Source organism: Lipophrys pholis, assembly GCF_963383615.2.
Source record: "Lipophrys pholis genome assembly, chromosome: 8".
In the NCBI taxonomy this organism is placed as follows: Eukaryota; Metazoa; Chordata; class Actinopteri; order Blenniiformes; family Blenniidae; genus Lipophrys; species Lipophrys pholis.
In genome coordinates this window covers 19,457,217-19,475,517 of record NC_137630.1, presented here as the reverse complement: position 1 = coordinate 19,475,517, position 18,301 = coordinate 19,457,217, and the positions used below count along the sequence as shown (strand labels likewise).

At 44.6% G+C, this 18,301-nt stretch overlaps 2 protein-coding genes across 4 annotated transcripts; one reads left to right on the top strand and one right to left on the bottom strand.

Moving 5' to 3' along the window:
- Positions 1-295: 295 nt before the first annotated feature.
- On the top strand, positions 296-13,111 carry cttnbp2nlb (CTTNBP2 N-terminal like b). Its single transcript, XM_080469212.1, has 5 exons — positions 296-382; positions 2,408-2,515; positions 9,614-9,865; positions 10,574-10,681; positions 11,770-13,111. The coding sequence occupies exons 2-5, from the start codon at positions 2,417-2,419 to the stop codon at positions 13,063-13,065; spliced, it is 1,755 nt and encodes a 584-aa protein (XP_080325338.1). The 5' UTR covers positions 296-382; positions 2,408-2,416; the 3' UTR covers positions 13,066-13,111.
- capza1b (capping actin protein of muscle Z-line subunit alpha 1b) lies at positions 11,543-18,216 on the bottom strand. Of its 3 annotated transcripts, XR_013935534.1 has the most exons (12): positions 17,936-18,216; positions 16,835-16,898; positions 16,667-16,718; positions 16,495-16,558; positions 16,206-16,412; positions 16,037-16,116; positions 15,833-15,911; positions 15,675-15,746; positions 15,521-15,583; positions 15,074-15,447; positions 14,935-14,977; positions 11,543-13,109 (listed from the first exon to the last, which is right to left on the bottom strand). XR_013935534.1 is itself a non-coding variant. In XM_080469216.1 (10 exons), exons 1-10 carry the CDS (start codon positions 17,972-17,974, stop codon positions 15,307-15,309), a joined length of 861 nt encoding a protein of 286 aa, XP_080325342.1. In that variant the 5' UTR covers positions 17,975-18,216; the 3' UTR covers positions 14,152-15,306. The 3 variants fall into 3 exon arrangements, 1 of the variants encoding a protein (XP_080325342.1); XR_013935535.1 differs by lacking the exon at positions 11,543-13,109 and having other exon boundaries at positions 14,160-14,977; XM_080469216.1 differs by lacking the exon at positions 11,543-13,109 and having other exon boundaries at positions 14,152-15,447.
- Positions 18,217-18,301: the final 85 nt, after the last annotated feature.

Below are 18,301 nucleotides of genomic sequence, written 5' to 3'. Positions count from 1 at the left end.
TGACTGAATCCCAGTTCAGGAAAAATCGATGAAACATTCAAACCACATAACACAAGTTCCCGGACGCATTTATTGTGCAACTAAGCTGGATATGCAGTCACTTGTGATAGGAATCTAACATTGGACGTCCTAAACAAAGAGGTTTATCCTGCAGACCGGGGAACGCCTCTGGCCCCGCCCTCTAGCGACACCACCGCTGACCATTGGTCAGGTCGCCGCTGTGCTCCGCTGTGATTGGCTGCGCGCCTCGTCAGTGAGCGTCTGTTGTTGACGCCGCTCGCAGCTCGGCGCTGTGACAGTGGGCTGCTTTGATTCGTGCTGCTGGGACTCTGGTTTCTGGACGTGGAGAACAATTAATGCGGGCACAACAGAGCGCACCAAGGTATGTTTGGTTCACACGGTAGGTTTTGGTAATCTGTGCAGCCTGCCGTCAGATTCCCTCCGTCCACTGGAGACGAGCCCTTTGTGGACTCAACATCAAAATGCAGAGAGTCTATTGACAGGTCTGTGACCCGGGATCAGATCTACTCGTATGGTCAAGTGAAACTTTTCAGACCGACAATAGGCACGAATTCGTAGATTTTTAGTTGAAAAATAAGCACTAAATGAGAGAAAACGCATACAAATCCAGGGGTTTTGTATTGAGTTCACTTCCAGTCAAATGGGTGTGAGTCCTCCAGTGATATTGACACATCATTGATTTTACCATAATAGGCTCCAGGCAATCTATACACATTGGAGCGAATTCATTTGTTTTTTGAGAGGTCGGTGGCTCTTTGCAATTGGACTACATTTAGTTAAAGCGTGGAAATTGTCAATCTTTTGTGTCAGACAAAGGCCCAGCATGGCAGGTGGATCCTCACAGCCACCATTTACTACTTTCTGCACACTGAGCCCCTCCTGATCTACACCTTACCCCTTCTCAAAAATACAACCAGGAGAGGAATAAAGTGAGGACAAAAATGCGAAAAATCACCTTGTTATGAATGCACACTGTCAGACACAAAAATGAGCTGATGCAGGTTCACTTTTGACAACTGTTTAAGGTATAATCTGTTGATGATCAGCAGTTGATGATCAGCGTGAATAATAATGACCATTTATTATCATTATTATATTTAAAAACGTTTCAATCAGCCAGTGCTGAGTTAAAATGTCATTACATCTCAGCCACTTGGTGATCCACAGAGTGGGACCGATGATTCCTGTGGTGTGGGTATCCCAGGAATGCTGGGATGAGCTTTCCTTGAAGCCATTTTTTAGATATCAGATGACACAGAGCTCAAAGTCCATAGATCTGAACTAATATAAAAAAATAAAAAAAAAGACGTTGGCTGGGTTAGACCCAGTAGGCAGTAAATACCCAGAGTTTCACACTCGGCTGCTTTGTGGTGAGCCACAGAATGCAACCAGGAATTTTAGGGAGAGTGCTTTGGGACGCGGCAGTAAGAAAGTAAACAGAAGACTTTTAACTCTTATGGCCATGAGGAGGATTGAAAAAGTGAGAAAGAGATGATTTCACTTTCAGTGCAGGCAGATCTGCTTTGGTTTACCCGAGTCAGATGGAATGCTTTTTGCAGAGGGCAAATCTTGACTCAACTAAAGTAAAGATTAGTATGAACAAACATATTTAATCAGAGTGACATTGTTATCCTCTTATTCAGTTTGAGAGTGTTATCAAATCTGTGCCAAGATGTGGTGAACGTTTAAGGGTTGGGCAGCAGGCTGATTCTTATCTGACTTCACAGCCCACACATATGACACATGGAATTAAAGTCTCTGAGGAGCAGATCCCAATGAATCGAATTGAATTGAATATAAAACAGAAAAAAAAACTAACTGTTGAGTCTGTCATGCTGCACAGTTGGTGTTTTGTCTGGATTATATGACAAGACCGGACCCAGCCGATGACTCACAGGACACCGCAAAGCGGGCACAGGATGTCTGAGATCTTATAAATGGGTTTAATAAGAGGTGTTTTAGCGAGTCACATTTGTCTAATAGCGTTGGGATTTGGAACATCCTGAACCCCCACAGAAGACTGATTGGACTGAATAAAGCAGAGGACTGTCCTGGGTCCCGCTGCACCTTTAATGTGCAGATATGCTAATGGAGTCCTCTTTATAACCCTGAGCACAACCCAGTGAGGCCACAGATGGGACACCAAGTCCTATTGTATATTAGTCCTGTGTGGTGCGAGGATTAATGCATATGGATAGGTGTGCTGTTTTAAACTTGAATCTATTTGCAATACAGAACAGCGTAATGATTTACTGACCCTTCTCATTTTATCTACTTTGGTTTAAGTCAATGAAATCCTTTTTGTAATGTTGGGGGGCATTCTTTTTGTTTGCATCAGTAAGAACCCTATTGACCTTCTTCTTTTCATCCTGTCTGTCTTCATAAGGAGGAGAAGATGAACGTGGAGGCTCTAAGCAGAGCAGAGCTGCTGACTCTCCTCAGTATCTTGGAGGGAGAGCTGGAGGCCCAGGATGTAGTCATACATGCCCTCAGGGTGAGTGCGCTACTCCGCCATACAACAGATCTCCCCCGGGGATGTGCCGTAACGCTCATCGCAGAACCATGCACACACTTTCAGGAGTGCAGCTACATAATTCTAACGTAACATGAGCAATAGCATCATGTCCATACTGTGGTCTGCCTGCAACCTTTAAGAGTGAAATGAACCTGTTTCAGCATTACACTGCCTGGAAGAATGTGAGCGAACAGGGAGGGGATGTGTAAACAGGAAGCTGAGGAAGCGGCTCGTGAGGGACAATAGCATAGGAGCCATTCTGGGAGCTCTTACCCATTATTCTACCAGAGCAGGACCTGTCCAAACTTTCAACTTAATTCGTGTTATTTCAGTCCACTCCCATACTTTTATCCTCTCTGCGAGTGGAACAAGTGTCTTGGAACATGAAGGCTGGGAAGGTGGTCAGCTCGGCTCCATTCAGCTGGAACAAGAAACTAATCTAGGAAATCTAGTGTAATTAAATGACCTGTAAAGTCATCGCTGCAGTGGCAATTCTCAGCTTCCACCAACAAACTTCCCAAAATGATGTCACTACTTTGTCTCATCGGTGTGAGGAAAGGTAATAAGGAGAGTGAGTTGTTCTTATTGAGTCATAAGAGTGGAACAATAGACTACAATAGAATAGAATAGAATAGCTTCATCGTCATTATATGACTCATATAATGAAATTACAGGTGCTGCTGGACAAATTGTATACCTAATATAAATATATGATGTGTAAAAAGGTAGGCAATTGAACACATAAGACAAATAAGGTAATCATGGATTCAACAGGATAAACAAGATTACATGCAATGCAGATGTTTACAGTTTGCACTGTGGAAGGTGTAGCAGGTCTGTGAAGTCACTGATGACAGATGCATGGACAGGATGCTCATCCGTGCTCATTGTCTCAGACCAGACGAAAAAAAAAAGCTTAACAAAATGGAATTGAATAACCGTGAGATGTGAAGTAGTGGTCTTTTTTGCAGTCTCATATAGAAATAGTCTGGCCTTGTTTCCAGATTTCAATAATTCCACCGAATTTTTTTTTGTATTTTAAAAGAACCCCTCTGGTTTGCTTCGTACTTTCATTTCCAACTTTCTAAGTTTTGTGCTTTCGCTCACTTGGGTGAAGAACACAGCTTTCCTTCAATGAATTTCAGTGTTGAGTCCGGTCTAATTGGCTCGCTCCGCACCCCTGGCTGCTTCTCACACTCATGGCCGCTGCAGCTGCTCCATGCTTGGATGAAACTGAATGCTTGACTCATTGTCTGAAACAGTGATGGAGTCTGTGATGAGAACAAGTATCTGCCACGACCGTCCAGTTGAATAATGAATAGGGCCTGATAGCGAAGTTTATCTAGGAAGCCAGAAAGGCCGTCATCGTTGGAGCATTTCTGTGTCAGGGCCTGGAGGAAATTCATTCCAACCACTCCAGCTCAGATGCCCCTTAAATGGCAGCTTTTTAAAACGGATGCACGCGGCATTTCGCATTAAAGTCAACGTGGGCGCGCGCATTTTCTGAGAAAATGCCTCTCTCAACTTCCGCCTCTCTGTCAGCCTCTTTTCCCTCACAACACTCTCAGACCATGGCAACACACACACACACACACACACACACACACACACACACACACACACACACACACACACACACACACACACACACACACACACACACACACACACACACACACACACACACACACACTCATCCCCTGAGGATATCTTGTTGTCTGTACTTATTCCTCGGCTTTTTGTTCAGTTTCCTTTCATCCTTCTCTCTTTCTCAAACACGTCCACTTTAAGGGCGTCTTTCATGTTTAACTATGACCTGTGTCGTCTCTGCCCGCACACACACACACACACACACACACACACACACACACACACACACACACACACACACACACACACACACACACACACACACACACACACACACACACACACACACACACACACACACACACACACACACACACACACACATCTTGTTGGTCTCCGTTGGACCACTCAGAGGCTACACTGTTTATTGTGAAGAGGATGTATGGAGTTGTAGGCTCAAATCACTGACTTCCCTTTTTCCCGCTGGGGGCCTGTACACTAAATTACTGACTGGGTTAGTTAGGGCAGATTGTGTGTCGGAAGGAGTGCCAGGCCTGATAGCAGGCTTATGTGTCCAAGTCTGTTTCTCTGCATCGATTTGACACCCAGAAAGTCTATTTATACTGACTGTCTCCCTGTGACTTGGCTGGTTGGCTTCCCTCTCTGATTTATTCACAAGGTAGCATTTAATCTGTATAACACTGTTCTTCTTTAACTTCCATTCAGCCTTGTCAGCTAACACAATTTAACACACTTCGTGTGTGCCAATAGTGTTTACAGTCTGTGAGGACAAGTGAAGGAGCGTCTGACGTGTTCTCCACCTCCTTGCAGAGAGTACTTGGGATGCCTTTTGATTGCTCAGGACAACCGCGTTTGCTCAGTTTTTAACCCTTCCTTCACCCTTGGGAGACGTGGAATCGCCTCAGTGTTTGCTCACGAGATGAGATGGCGTCACCTGCGAGACTTGTCTCTACAGATTCTTGATCCCACCGTTTTTTTTTTGGATCCCATTACTACTGAGACAGATGAGCACAGTTTTGCTAGAGGGAACATTCCTGAGAGTGTGACACCAGAAACAGGTCCGGCATTCCAAGAGGAGTGGCATTTCTTTTGATCGCCTATATCTAGACAGGAAGTAATTCCATTGTTACAGCCCGTCTGTGGGGCTTTAATAGGATAAACCCAGAATTAGAGAAGTTTCCTGTAGCTCAAATTAATCTCTTGAAAGACATTGATATGTGTGAGAATGTGGGAGGTTTTATTTCCCGGATCTTTTTGAGACACTAAGTGAGGAAATCGTTCAAACAAATACCGACATCCACTGACACCTGAGATCTTTGCTTTTGAACCTGCAACATGTAATTCAACAACCTGTTTTTGAAGCAGCTGATTCTGTTTGCGTGGTTAAACTTGGTGCTGCTTGCACTCAACAGGATCTGTTTTCTTCCCCACCTGATGTCATGGCCTGTAATCCTAAAAACGTTCCGTCTATTTTTGTAGGCTGACGTCTTTTCCTGACTCCATAAACAATAGAGGCCAGCGGGAGTGTGTTGTTCAGATAAGAGCATTTTTTTTTCTTCGTCATAACTGGCCGCTTTAGGCGTGCTGTTAAGAGCGCCGAAGTTTTACCTAAAAGCAAACCCCATATATAGCGGTTTAATGCACAGTGATCGCTGACGTTTGTGAAGTGATCCCGGCGACGTGGGAGTGCAGCTCGAAGCTTCAAATGTTCAGATAAAAACAAAGTAAAGTATCGTTGAAATGGGAGCTCAGACATGCAGTGATTATTGCTTGCGAACGAACAGGAACTGGCCAGTGTTTTTCTTCACATTCCTTTTTATGGTTATGTCTGGTATGTCTCAATCCAACTTTAATAAAATGGTTCCTATCGTGCTCCTCCCTTCACTGCTGTTTGCACTAAAGAGGAGACTATGTGCTTGTCACAGATAAAGCTGACAGTTATCAATATGAATAGGGATACCGCCTGTGTAAAGCAATAAGACGGAGCCCTTTGTCTCAGGATATACTGAAGCACTTTGTTCTTTCACACGCTGAAATGGTAAATCCTTCCAAACACAGGGTCTGACCAAAGGGCTGTAAGCACCTGTTTTCATGTTTCATCACCAACCACTAATGATAACATTTGAGGCAGTTAAACATTATTTTGCTGCGATCCCTCTTATCTCAGTGCCATCAGTGGTTAATGTGTGGCTGTGAGGTATGGCGGATATGGCTCGAGCCTTAAGCACACACCGAAGCTACACATTTAATAAAGTGTGCATCTAAAAATCCCACATCTCCCCGTCACTCTCTCTCTCCTTTAATTTTCATTTGCGCCATAAAACCGTGTCATGAGGGTGAACATCGAATACAGGTGAATTATGCTTACTCTGCATTACGCCGTAAAACGGCTCATGAATTTTTAAGTGAAGTGAATTTCCATATAAAAGGGCAAAATCATTATGCTGTGTTGAGAAATCACCAAAGAGGAACTCCAGGAGGATCCACTGAATCTGTGCATAAGTTATACACTTAATCAAACATTGTAAAAAGACACATTGTGAATGTGGAGGTCTTCACTTTCCTCAGGTCAACTTGTCCCACCGTCTGCAGAATCATCACAGCGCATTCAGATAAACTTCATCTATTTCTCGCAGAGATCTAACTACTTTATGTGAGAGCAGACAGAGCACACCAAATAAAACGATACTGAGACTCGAGCTGAGATATCAGTGATGCTGCCATGAAAACTAGTTACCTCGTTGCTATCAAACTAGACTTAAAGCCATGCTGTCGGTGCAAATTTGTTAAAACATGCATAATGGAACAGCTATGGGAAAAGTTTTTGGGACATTTCACAGTATTTTGCACCAGAAGGCATCATTAAAAATTACTTTTTTGGGGGGGGGATGTAATTATATGTAGTAATTGTTTGGTTTTTTGAATCACAGAAAATAAATTCTATATTTAAAAGTTATTATGGCACTGTTTTATTGGCTTGGATAACAGAGATAATATTGGACTGTCTGTGGCTGAACTATAATGCGTTTGACACCCTGCTCTACAGCGATTTGGACACGCATCCATTCCTTCCATTTGTTGTATTAACTAAATCTTCAGATGGGAAATCTTTACATTTGTAACAGGAGATACGTGTAGGGTGCTATTCAGAGCAGTGGTTTTATCCATGCTGTCAAGAGTTCATTGTATTACAGGGAAACTGGACTCCTTGACTCCTTTCAGCTCTGAGAAGGGCATGATTGTGCCCCGAGGCTGGAGGGAACTGACAGAGATTTCTTTTCCAGGTGAAAAGAATCAGGTTATCCTTCATACCTTGTTACTGCAGCGGGGATGCATTAGAAGAAAGTCTGCAGAAGACAACAGTGACCCAATCCTTCCTCCTTTGACTTTTTTTTTTTTTTTTTTGAGGAATTCTTTTGTATTAGCTGTGAATTTCAACATCTTTTCATCACAAAAAAAACAGTCAATTACTCACATATGAGAAACTCTTTCTCGTGAGTGTCATCAGCAGTTCAACAGAAATGAGAGCCTTGCAGGGTTTCCCTCTTGTACTCTGTCATAAAGGAAAGTCACAGTCTGTCATTATGATCAGAACGATCCCAAAAAAAGCGGGGGAGAGAGAGAGAGAGCGAGAGAGAGAGTAAGAGAGAGACTCTTAATGGTGTGTTTAAATAGCTCTTTAACTCAGGAAGCGGCAGTTTGGTCTCCAGTGAGATGACGGCAGCTTGCAGGTTCACTCTGAAGCCTGAGATAAAAACACATAATACATGCACGCAGCCACAGTTGAAAACCGAAACAATGACTGACACTCAAATCCCAAAACAGAAGTAAATATCCCAATCAGAAACTTTCTCTCAAACTCTGAAGCACGGCAGTCAGGAGACTCAGATGTACACACAATGCATGAAACCCGGCGCATTGAGAAAAGTGTCTTTGTGCTGTAATCTTTTCACTGAGGGCCACAGTCTTTGTTCATGCAGCAAAATAAAAGAGCCTCCAACACAGCCCTCTTGCTGGAGACCCTCAGGGTGTGTGTGTGTGTGTGTGTGTGTGTGTGTGTGTGTGTGTGTGTGTGTGTGTGTGTGTGTGTGTGTGTGTGTGTGTCTTTGTGTTGCCATGGTCTGAGAGTGTTGTGAGGGAAAAGAGGCTGACAGAGAGGCGGAAGTTGAGAGAGGCATTTTCTCAGAAATGATGATGACCCGGCGGAGGAATGCGGTGCCATGCGTGTCGGGGCAGGGGGACGTCGGGGGTGGGCTGGCAGCCCGGGGTCCCTGATGAGGACTGCATGGGGAGATGGAGACGGGTGTCCTAAAGGCACGTGGAGTGAACTCTGCAGCATGTGCTGCCAGCTGACACTGCATGCCACTGAAACTTAGACTTACTAAAGTGTTATGCAGCTAATGAGACCTCCTGATGGTCCTTCAGGGTGACCAGGAGTGAGGTCAACAGAAGCCCCTCAAGTTTCACTTTATTTCTCTTCAGTCCACCCGTTTCTGTCACACTAGCCTCAATAATGTGGGGCGTATTATATTGAGTGAGCTGCCTGCCAAATTTACTGTCACTTTATCATCTCAAAGTTTTGTCCTATTTAAAGTGGAGGGCAGAAACAGACGCATGAAGCAATTAAAAAAAACAAAACAAACAAACTGCCGCTACCGCTAATATTATACTTCTACTAATGGATTTTACTCGTTGTGCAATTTACCAATTTACCAATTTCCACGCTCTTTGAACGATCAGCCACATTCACCCGTTCATGCACACTGTTCTGGGACACATGGACAGGACGAGATGAGGCATCAAACCATCATTGGGATTGGAGGACTTTTCAGTCCAGCAGCTGATCCACAGATCCTCTGCAGGATATATCACCCTGACATTTTAGTCATAGATGAAGACAATATGAGGCACCTTCAAGGCCTTTTCATTTCTTTTTGTGTCCCCGGTCCTTCACCCCTGCATCCCTGGGGAGGAGTTAACATCTGCCCCTGGTGGGGGTAGGACGGCCGTGCCTCACCTCTTTGTGTTTGGGATGACGGGGAAGACCATCTGCTTGTGCTCACACTAACGATAACATCACTCAGCGCAGATTTCCTGCGCTCACACTGACACACACGCCCCCCCGGGTCTCTGTCACACTGATGACATGTATACCTGAAAACTCAAATCCTCACATGGTGAGCATGTTTGAGATGAGTTACTTGATGTTTTTATTGGCCTGGGGAGTGGGGCCTCATGTTATCTTCTCTGTGGAAACTAAAGGCCTCATCCCTTCTTACTAACATACATAAACACAACTGTATTTTTCCTCTCTGTCAGGAGTGACCACGTGCGTAAAAATGAGCTCTGCCTTGTCGCGTTGGTACGGAACATAATGAACTAATGTGATGCATAGTTATTTGTCAGTGTGGTTTTTTTTTGTTGTTTTTTTTAACCTGTGTTTTGCATTTATGTTCATCTCTACAGGCTCAACACAAAGATGCGTTTGTTCAGGAGAGGTACGGACAGTACGACCTCAGCGATCCATTCCTGGCGCTGCAGCGGGACAACGAAGCCGCAGAGCGCCACAGCACGCTGGCCGAACCACACATACATCTGCAGGGCCAGGCCGTGGGCCCCAACCCCCTGGCTGTGCTCAAACTGGTCATGGCTCACTGCAAGCGGATGCAGGAGAGGATGATGGGACAGTTGGCTGCAGCTGAGAGCAGACACAGGAGGGTAAGGGGCACCGCAGGCGCCGTCAGCTCCCCTGACCTCTCATCCGATTTGCGTGCGGTGTGGGGGCGATGCGTCACACCGAGGCTCGCATTGGACAATAGGCTTGTTGTGTGTGTGCGAAATGCGTGTGTGTATGTATTTCTCTGAACGTTGCCGCTCGGAGGGCTGATCCTGAGCTTTATCACAGCATCGCAGCTCACAGGTAGCAAGTGTATGAACGCCCTGAAAACTCAAATCTAAAGAATCTCCAGGGATCAAGTTCAGAGAGACGACGGTCCACAGAGTCTCTGTGCAAACCAAATAGTCAAGTTTCACTCTGCCATCAAGATAAATTAACTTCAAGTTACTTTTTTTTCCCTGAGACTAAACAGAATATAAATACTTTCTAAATCCTAGGGGGGATTTCTTTACAGCGTTCCTCCACACAGACCAGAAATAATTGACAGTAAATATACAGGAAAGGACTTGTCGGTGAAAAAAAGACTGTTTAAAGTTGAGAATTCTAAAGTTTGATATCCACTGAAAGGAAAGATCTGTGACTGCGGAGCATTTCGGGTGGATGAGTCTGTTGCTGAAGGTGCTAAAGGATAGACACCACAGACTTGTAGGACACCTTCAGCGTTGTCCAAATGATTTACTGACTTAAAAAAAAGAAAAAAACCCAGGACTGCACGTCTCATCGTCCTTTTTAATGCCTGTGTTCCATAGATGATAGCTGACCTGGAGGAGGAGAAACGACGACGTGCTCACGACTCTGCACAGCATGCCAACTTCACCTTCATGCTGCAGACAGAAAGAGACAAACTGCTGCAACAGGTGAGCTGGAGATTCTTCGCTGTTTGTCTGTTTATGGTTGGCAAAAGGCCTCACTTGTTGATAGATGAGCACATCTGGTGGCTCTGCTTCCCTTTCCCCTCTCTGCTGCTCTGCACAGTCTCTTTTATTGTTGTAGCTGTGATTTAGGACTCGGTGACTGAGCAGGGAGTCATCAGTGCGGCGCTGTGTAACGCAGTAGGTGGAAAGGGCTCGGCCTGTAAAAAGTGTAGACGCACACAGGGGCTGCAAGCACAGAGCGGCTGGATGGGAAACAGATGAGGAAGAGGCCATTGTTTAGTTGTCCAGCAGCCGTGGGGCTTTATGGCCTCAGGAAACCTGAGATAATAGATGTCCATGTCTAATGCAAGGTCAGCCGCCGCACACACACACACACTCAACTACTACACACATCTAAACATGAGGACATTATGTAAGAAAGGGTTCCTGAATGTCCCCCAGTCTTCCTCAGGCTTTCCTGTCATTGGTTTTTTTTTTTCTCTGTGTGCACAAGCCATATACACACAATTGTAGTTCAACACCTCCTATTTCCTCCAAATATTCATCAAAGCTTTTGAAGCAGCAGTCACCCTGTGATGACCTCAAGGCGAAGGGAACTTTCCATAAATATGCTTTGCAAGCAAATTATTCGTAAACAAGGTGAAACAACAGTTCCCGTCTCCACCAACTTCCAGGGGAGACACGTCTCATCTATTTTGATCTGTCTGCGTGACTTAAATTAAGTCTATTAGAAACAAGCAGAGCTGATAAAAGTTTCAACACAAATGTTTTGACACTTGGAGCTACACTGAAGCTGCCATAAAAAATGCATAAAGCAAGCATTTTAATCAATAATTAAGTGTTGGAGAGACTTCGCCCACATTTTTATTCATCATTGCAGTGGAAACATTTAATAGATGCAGGTTATAAATGAACACATGTAATTTAGCATGCATTTACCTCAAATTCGGAGAAAACTATTGTTTGAAGGGTCTTATTTCGGTTTGGTGCTGATGTAGCACAATAGTGCTATTTTGCCACCTTGTGGCCATTTCTGTCCTGACATGTCTTTCCTTTCATTCTCTTCCTAGTTGGAGGTCGAGCACGCGACAGTCCAAAGGTTAGAGAAGGAACAAGCGCACGTTGTGAGCAGGGTGGAGGAGTCGCTGTCCCAGCAGCAACAGCTCTCCTCCACTCTGTCTCTGGAGCTCCAGAAAGCCAGCAGCCAGGCTCAGGAGGAGGCGCAGAAGGTCTCCCACCTCCACCTGCTGCTGCAAGAGGAGAGCAGCACCCTGGAGAAGCTCCGGGCGATCCTGGAGAAGGAGAAGAGCAGAGCAGCCCAGCTGGAGACCAAGGCGGAGAGGCAGCTGGCTGAATTCGACACGGAGCGAGACGAGATGAGAGCCAGGCTCATCAAAGTGGAGGAGAGGAGCAGAGAGCTTGAAAGGCAGGTGGACGAATTGAAGAGGAGGCTGGTTGAACCCAAAACGTGCCGAGAGGGAGTTAAAGAAGCCGTGGCGGAGGTGACGGAGACACAGTCCAAGATGGGAGCTGCTTGCACGTCAGTTCAAACTGAGCCGGATGGGAAGGTAACCGTCGCGCCAAGGTCGGGCTCACTACCGAGGGTCAACGGCCATCATAAAGACACAGAACTGCCACAGGAGGGGAAAGGAGCAGAGAATGGAAGTGTGGTGGAAAACGGAGGAGGAGCACTTTTGCACTCCCCTCTTCATCCCAACCCTCACTCCCCTTCCAGCACAGCGTCGTCCTCCCTCTCCTCCTCCCCCATCTCCTCCCCCGTTCTCGCCAAGCGTCTGGGAAGTCCAGGCTTCCACCAGTCGTCGTACCAGGCCGGAGTCAACCAGCGATTCCAGGCGGCCAGACACAAGTTTCAGAGCCAGGCTGAGCTGGAGCAGCAGCAACACGGCGGTCCTCTCTCCCCCCGGGACCTCTCTCCTACCACCACCACCACCTCCATCCCTCCCCCGCCAGAGCACAGCACAGCCAAGCAGCTCGCCCGCAACACCGTCACTCAGGTGCTGTCCCGCTTCACCAGCCAGCAGGCCGGTGTTAAGCTGCCGCCCCTCAGCAGCTCCCCATTTGGTACAGACTATCGCAACCTGGCTGCGTCCCCCACCGGGGCGAGGTCTCCGTCTTCAGCCCCTCTGTCTCCGGGCATCCGCTCGCCCCTCCCTCCTCGCTCGGAACGGACCCATCCTCCTCCTCCGATCCCTCCCAAGAAGCCGGGGATGAGTCCCACCCCAGGCTCCCCGAGCCACTCTGCTCGGACCAGCCTCTTCCCCGAGCTGACGGGGAACTGCGGACACGGCGGCAGCGGGCAGGACGGCGCCAAGGAGGCAGACCTGGTGTTGTCCTCGAGCAGCTAACAACCATCGCCTTTAAATGAACCGCCGGCCACGTCTTTGTCACCCTAAAAAAAAAAAAAACACTTTATAGAGCACAAATCAGTAGGATGATTCCAACACCCCCTACCTCTTTTTAACCTGAGAAACAATTGGAAAATAACCGAGTTGAACAGAGTATATTATAGATTCTGTTATTGAATTTTGTATTTCTTATTTGTATTCCTTTTTGTAGTCCTATTGTAAAGTTTCAAATTTTAGAATGAAATTATTTATATTTTCGGTAATATTCCTACACTGTTGATTTTGAAGAATCTAAAAGGGATTTTACTGGTTTTTATTTTACCAGCAGTTCTTCTTTTTCCCCATAATGCTCCAACTGCCCGTCTTACAATCAAAACAGAGGAAGGTCTAAAATACATGGATGTAGAAGTAGGCAAACCCAGCGATCACAGTAATATAGTGAGTAGTTTCTGTATCTGTCTGCCAAATGTGTTTTTATGCAGTTTCTATGGAGTTAATCCCAAAAATACTACTAAACTGTAAATATGTTTTTTTTAAATTTCAGTCTCTTCTCAATGAATGATCTCCACAATGCATGTACTGTTTTTCTACTACTACGAAAACACTGATCTTGAAAAGGGAGAGCGCACTTTGCACTGCACCGCTGTATGTCCACAATTGTATTTTCTTTTTATTCAGGGAAGAGATTTCTCCTTCATTCAAACCAGGGAGGACGACGTGCCACCACCATGTGATATCGCTTCGATATTTCATCAGTGAACACTTATGGTTTGATTCTTACTACTGTAATAACTATATGAAAGCCTATTTACATAGTCTTGTGACTTATTCTAACAGTTCTACACATTGTTTTAGGATTGAAATTCTATGTCTTTTGCTACTTGACTTTCACAAATAATTCATTGGATACACTTTTAGCCGGTCAAAGCTGTAGATACTGCGGTGTATGAATAGAAACCTTCGTCAGCAGTCAAGTCAATGACCATCCCATCAACTTTTTAAAACAAAACAAAAAAAATAAACTCTTTCTACTTTAACGCTCAGTGTCAGTCGTGATTGGATTGAGTGCCATTAAAGAAAAATATTCTGACGATGATGCTCAATTCATTTATTTGAACAGAATGGGGCAGTACAGTCTTGAAATTAGAGCTGCTGGGCACACAGTCGTAGTATATTGTGAGGGTTGAACACAGCACGGGCTAGCTAACGAGTAAATGATCCAGAGTCGGCCTTCTCCAAAGTCATGGAACATGTACAGTATCGGCTCTCGCCTCACATGGCAACTTGGCATCGACCAACACATAATCACAATAAAGAGTGCAATATTCTAAGACTCCAACAACAACAGAAAAAGAAAAAAGGAAACAAAACAGCGTATTAAAATAGAAATTTGAATACATGGGTGGGATGATGGAGTTCTTTACCATAGGAAAGAGATTTTGGCAAATAAATCTTGGTTAATATGTTTTCCTTTTCACGAAGGAAAAAAGCTATACAGCAATGGAGGTGTTGCCAACATGAGAACAGAATGCTTCACAGATGCAGCAGCGTTGGGAGTTGCTTTATCTTATTTCAGTCATCGTAGCTTGCATGGGTGAGGAGACCGTACAGTCAGTGGAGTACACCGGAAAACTCGTAAACTTCCTTCAGACCAAACGGACAGCTACAGAGCCATGCTAAGGATTGTGCTCATCCAGAGGTTGAAATACTGTTCCTTTCCTTCATAGTAACCAAGTTCCGTGTAAGTTTAGCAACGTTACCAGTTACAACGCCAGGTGTTACTCACGGACATCTCCTGTTTATACTCCCGTCCCTGACCTCTTATTTCCAAAACCCTGATATGTGGCGATGTGCTTAAATTCTTCTTACCAGCTGCCTTGTGTGTCCTGGTTCTTTGTCCGTGTGCTGAGAACTGCAACATGAGCACAGTTCCTTTGGAGTTTTGCTAAACAAAGCAATACCGAGACATCTCACAATGACTTTCGGGGAGCTCTTAAAGGAAACTTACTTTGCTAACGCAGCAGTCCTGAGCACAGCCCTGCACACTGTCCCAACACACCCTCAAACAAGGATTTTTTTTTTTTAATCCATATTTCTTACAGCAGATCTGTGCCTAACATTTTTTTATTTATTAATTTTTTTTAAATTAACTCCTTGCCCCATATTGATATAGTTTTGCTTTGGTTAGTCCTTGCGTGTATATATAGATGCGTTAAAGGCCCGTGGCAGCGTCTGTCTCCACTAGGCATTCTGCATCTCTTTGCCAATTTTGTAACTTAGGATCTTGTTCCAGTCGATCTTGGTGCGTGTGACAGGCAGCTGGCGACGCAGGGCCTTGAAGGTTGTGTCAGACATCGTCTGGTAGTTCTCACTGATTGCAGTCTGACAGAAGAGAGACGAGTATGTAAATCTATCGTTTTAAGATATGTGACGGACGCAGGACTCATTCGCTCACCTGGTAGTCGTTTTCCGCATTCTCAATAATGTCGATAAATTCCTTCGCTGTCTGGTTTTCATTCTGGGAGAAACGAAAACGTCAGCATGTTAGTAAAAGCGAGGGATGATTTCGTCTGGATACACGGATTCAGTCTGATACTTCGAGGACTCACAGTCACTGGTATTGATTCTTCGACCTCCTTATGGCTAACCAGCTGTACATTCCCATCTTCATAATAGTGCACCTGGAGAAAGACAAAAACGGATTCAGTGACCCCCGCCTTGAACATTTCTCAATTTGTCTTGTCATTTCTTAGACGCGTCTGCTGACCTGGATTTTCAAAACTCCGACCACTTGAGCGGTGGATTGTCCGATGGTGAGCTTCCACTCAGACCTACAGCGACCATTCCTTTGGGGAAGAAAACAAGGGAAGTTTCATATTACAATGAGAACAGAACATCGAACGCTTTAAAGGAATACACTCTCAATCTCCGTCATAAAGTTTTACTGTAAACTTTAGAGGCAGATCTTTACCAGAAGTTTTTGGGTTGAAACTGATGTCCTTCAATGCAGGCTATGATCGTCTGCTGTCCGTCAACCGTTTTCCCATAAACCTGTAATACATAAACTGTGCAGTTATGCAAAAATAGTTCAACAGTACTGCCTACGTTGTTATATTAGGGTCAGTATTTGTGTACCTTACCGTACAGACTCCAGTGGGGTAGTGTTCTTTGACGTAGGCACTGAGGGCAGTATCGCAGGCATCCCTCCAAGTTCTTAGAGCCGACTCTCCTTCGTATGGCTGCACATCGCTCACCTCTTTTCTTAGATGGTCGAAGCGGAAGGAGAGATGGTTGCGCGGATCCAGGAAACGCCCTTGACCCAAGTCACCGTGCTCTGTGATCAAGACCTGTAAAGGTAGTACCGGAGAGATTGAAGAAGCTCGTCTCAATCTCTGGCCTTTATGAATATAATTTAAAGGGGAAACATACCGGTTCATCGTAGCCCTCGAGCTTTGCAGGAGTGAACTGATCCATGTTGTACTGGGCAAAGGAGCTGGACGGAATGAACGGACACAAAAGGTACACTCATATTATTATTAACAGTGAGTCGTTTTCACAATTCTTGAAAGAACTATATACCCTATGCGGAAAATTAACTTACTGGGAAGCCCCTTCCCTGAGAAGGTTGTCATTGTTGAGAAGAAGCCGCACATCTAGCGGGAAAAAAAAATAATGCTTTTAATATTTTTAATGTCTGTTGAAATGCTTGGAACAACAAAAAAAAAATATCCACAATAAAGTCTGTGAGTTCTGCAAATCTGCCTCTTACCATTGAATACTTCATTGAACTCTCCTGGAGGGGCATGAGTCACAAAGTTGGCCGCTATGCGGACCTGTGGGGGAAAAAAAATCAGACGTGATCAGGTAATAATGACAATTATATAAATATATTTAATATCTAAACTGAGTAAAATAATCATAGAAACACATTTCAACAGATTGCAAAATTGCCTTTGGCTTGTACATTTTTCCTTGAATAAAGTCTGTTTTTTTTATTTGCTGACAGCTCTTATAATTAAAGAAAGAGTCACTAAGTTAAGACTAAATGGATTATCTGCATTAGATTTTATGTTGGGTTAGTCTAACATGCTCATAAAGTGCTGCATTCTTCCATTGAAGTGGAAACAACAAGTCTGGACGGTGTGTCATGTCAGACAAAACTCAAATCATCTTGCCCTTAATTTTCTCACAAGGGACGTCACTTGAAGTTTGATCTCGATGTTTTCAGAGGAATGTTGCCACTCTTGATTTTAGTACTGCTATGTCTTATCTGCACTTTTATTTAAATTTTTTTTAAAGGGACAAAGACTATGCGAAGTATTTTCATTCCCAGTAATCTGGGGTTTTCCTCCAGCTGGTGCTCAGGGAGGACGCCACCATCAATCCCAGCCTGATCAGTGAGCATCTATATCCTGATCTCAAACCATGTGAGGCCAACACAAAGTATTTGAGCTGCAACTGAATCTGTTTGACCCAGAAAGCCAAAGCAAATCAACGTTAGCTGCTAATGTTAGCTGGCGTTATGCGAGAGGAACACCACCCAAGCCCCGCCTGGAGAGGTTTCAAATTGGCAATGCACGCAACTTTTTGGAATTATTTTCTTTCAGTTAAAACTATCGGAAAGTTTCCGGTTGCAGTTCCTGCTGGTTTAAACCGCCACCAATATTGGATGAGACAAATATAAGATCTAACTAGCATTGGCTAGCAAGCTAATGGCTACAAAACACAAGTTTATCACTTCCACGGGAGACCGAAAATAGGCGCTATTCCCCCAAATCGCGACTACTGCTCCAGGTTAACGTATAACACACTACAACGGGGTGAATATAAAAGAAAATATCGCTAAATAAAATAAATAGTGTCTCCAAACCTTCTCTTCTTCTGACAGCGGCTCCTCAAAGTCAGCCATCTTGGCTCTTTGTGACCCCACCTACCTCTGAGTGGCAGAGTCACAACGGGTTCCGTCATGCACACGCTGGAAACTGAGTGAATGCGGGCCTCCGAGTTAGCTTAAATCATACCCTGTGCCCATATGTGCGTCTTATTGCACTTTAAAACATTCTGAAAACAAATTTGCACAGGCGCAATAGAAAGTGAAGTGAAAGGGAAGTTAACAATGTGAGACGATGTTAAAAGCACATTTATTGACTTGCATAGCATTTCCAGTTCGACGTGATTTACTTACAAAACAAAAGCATGCTTATATTTTATAAATATAAATAAAATGATAGTATTC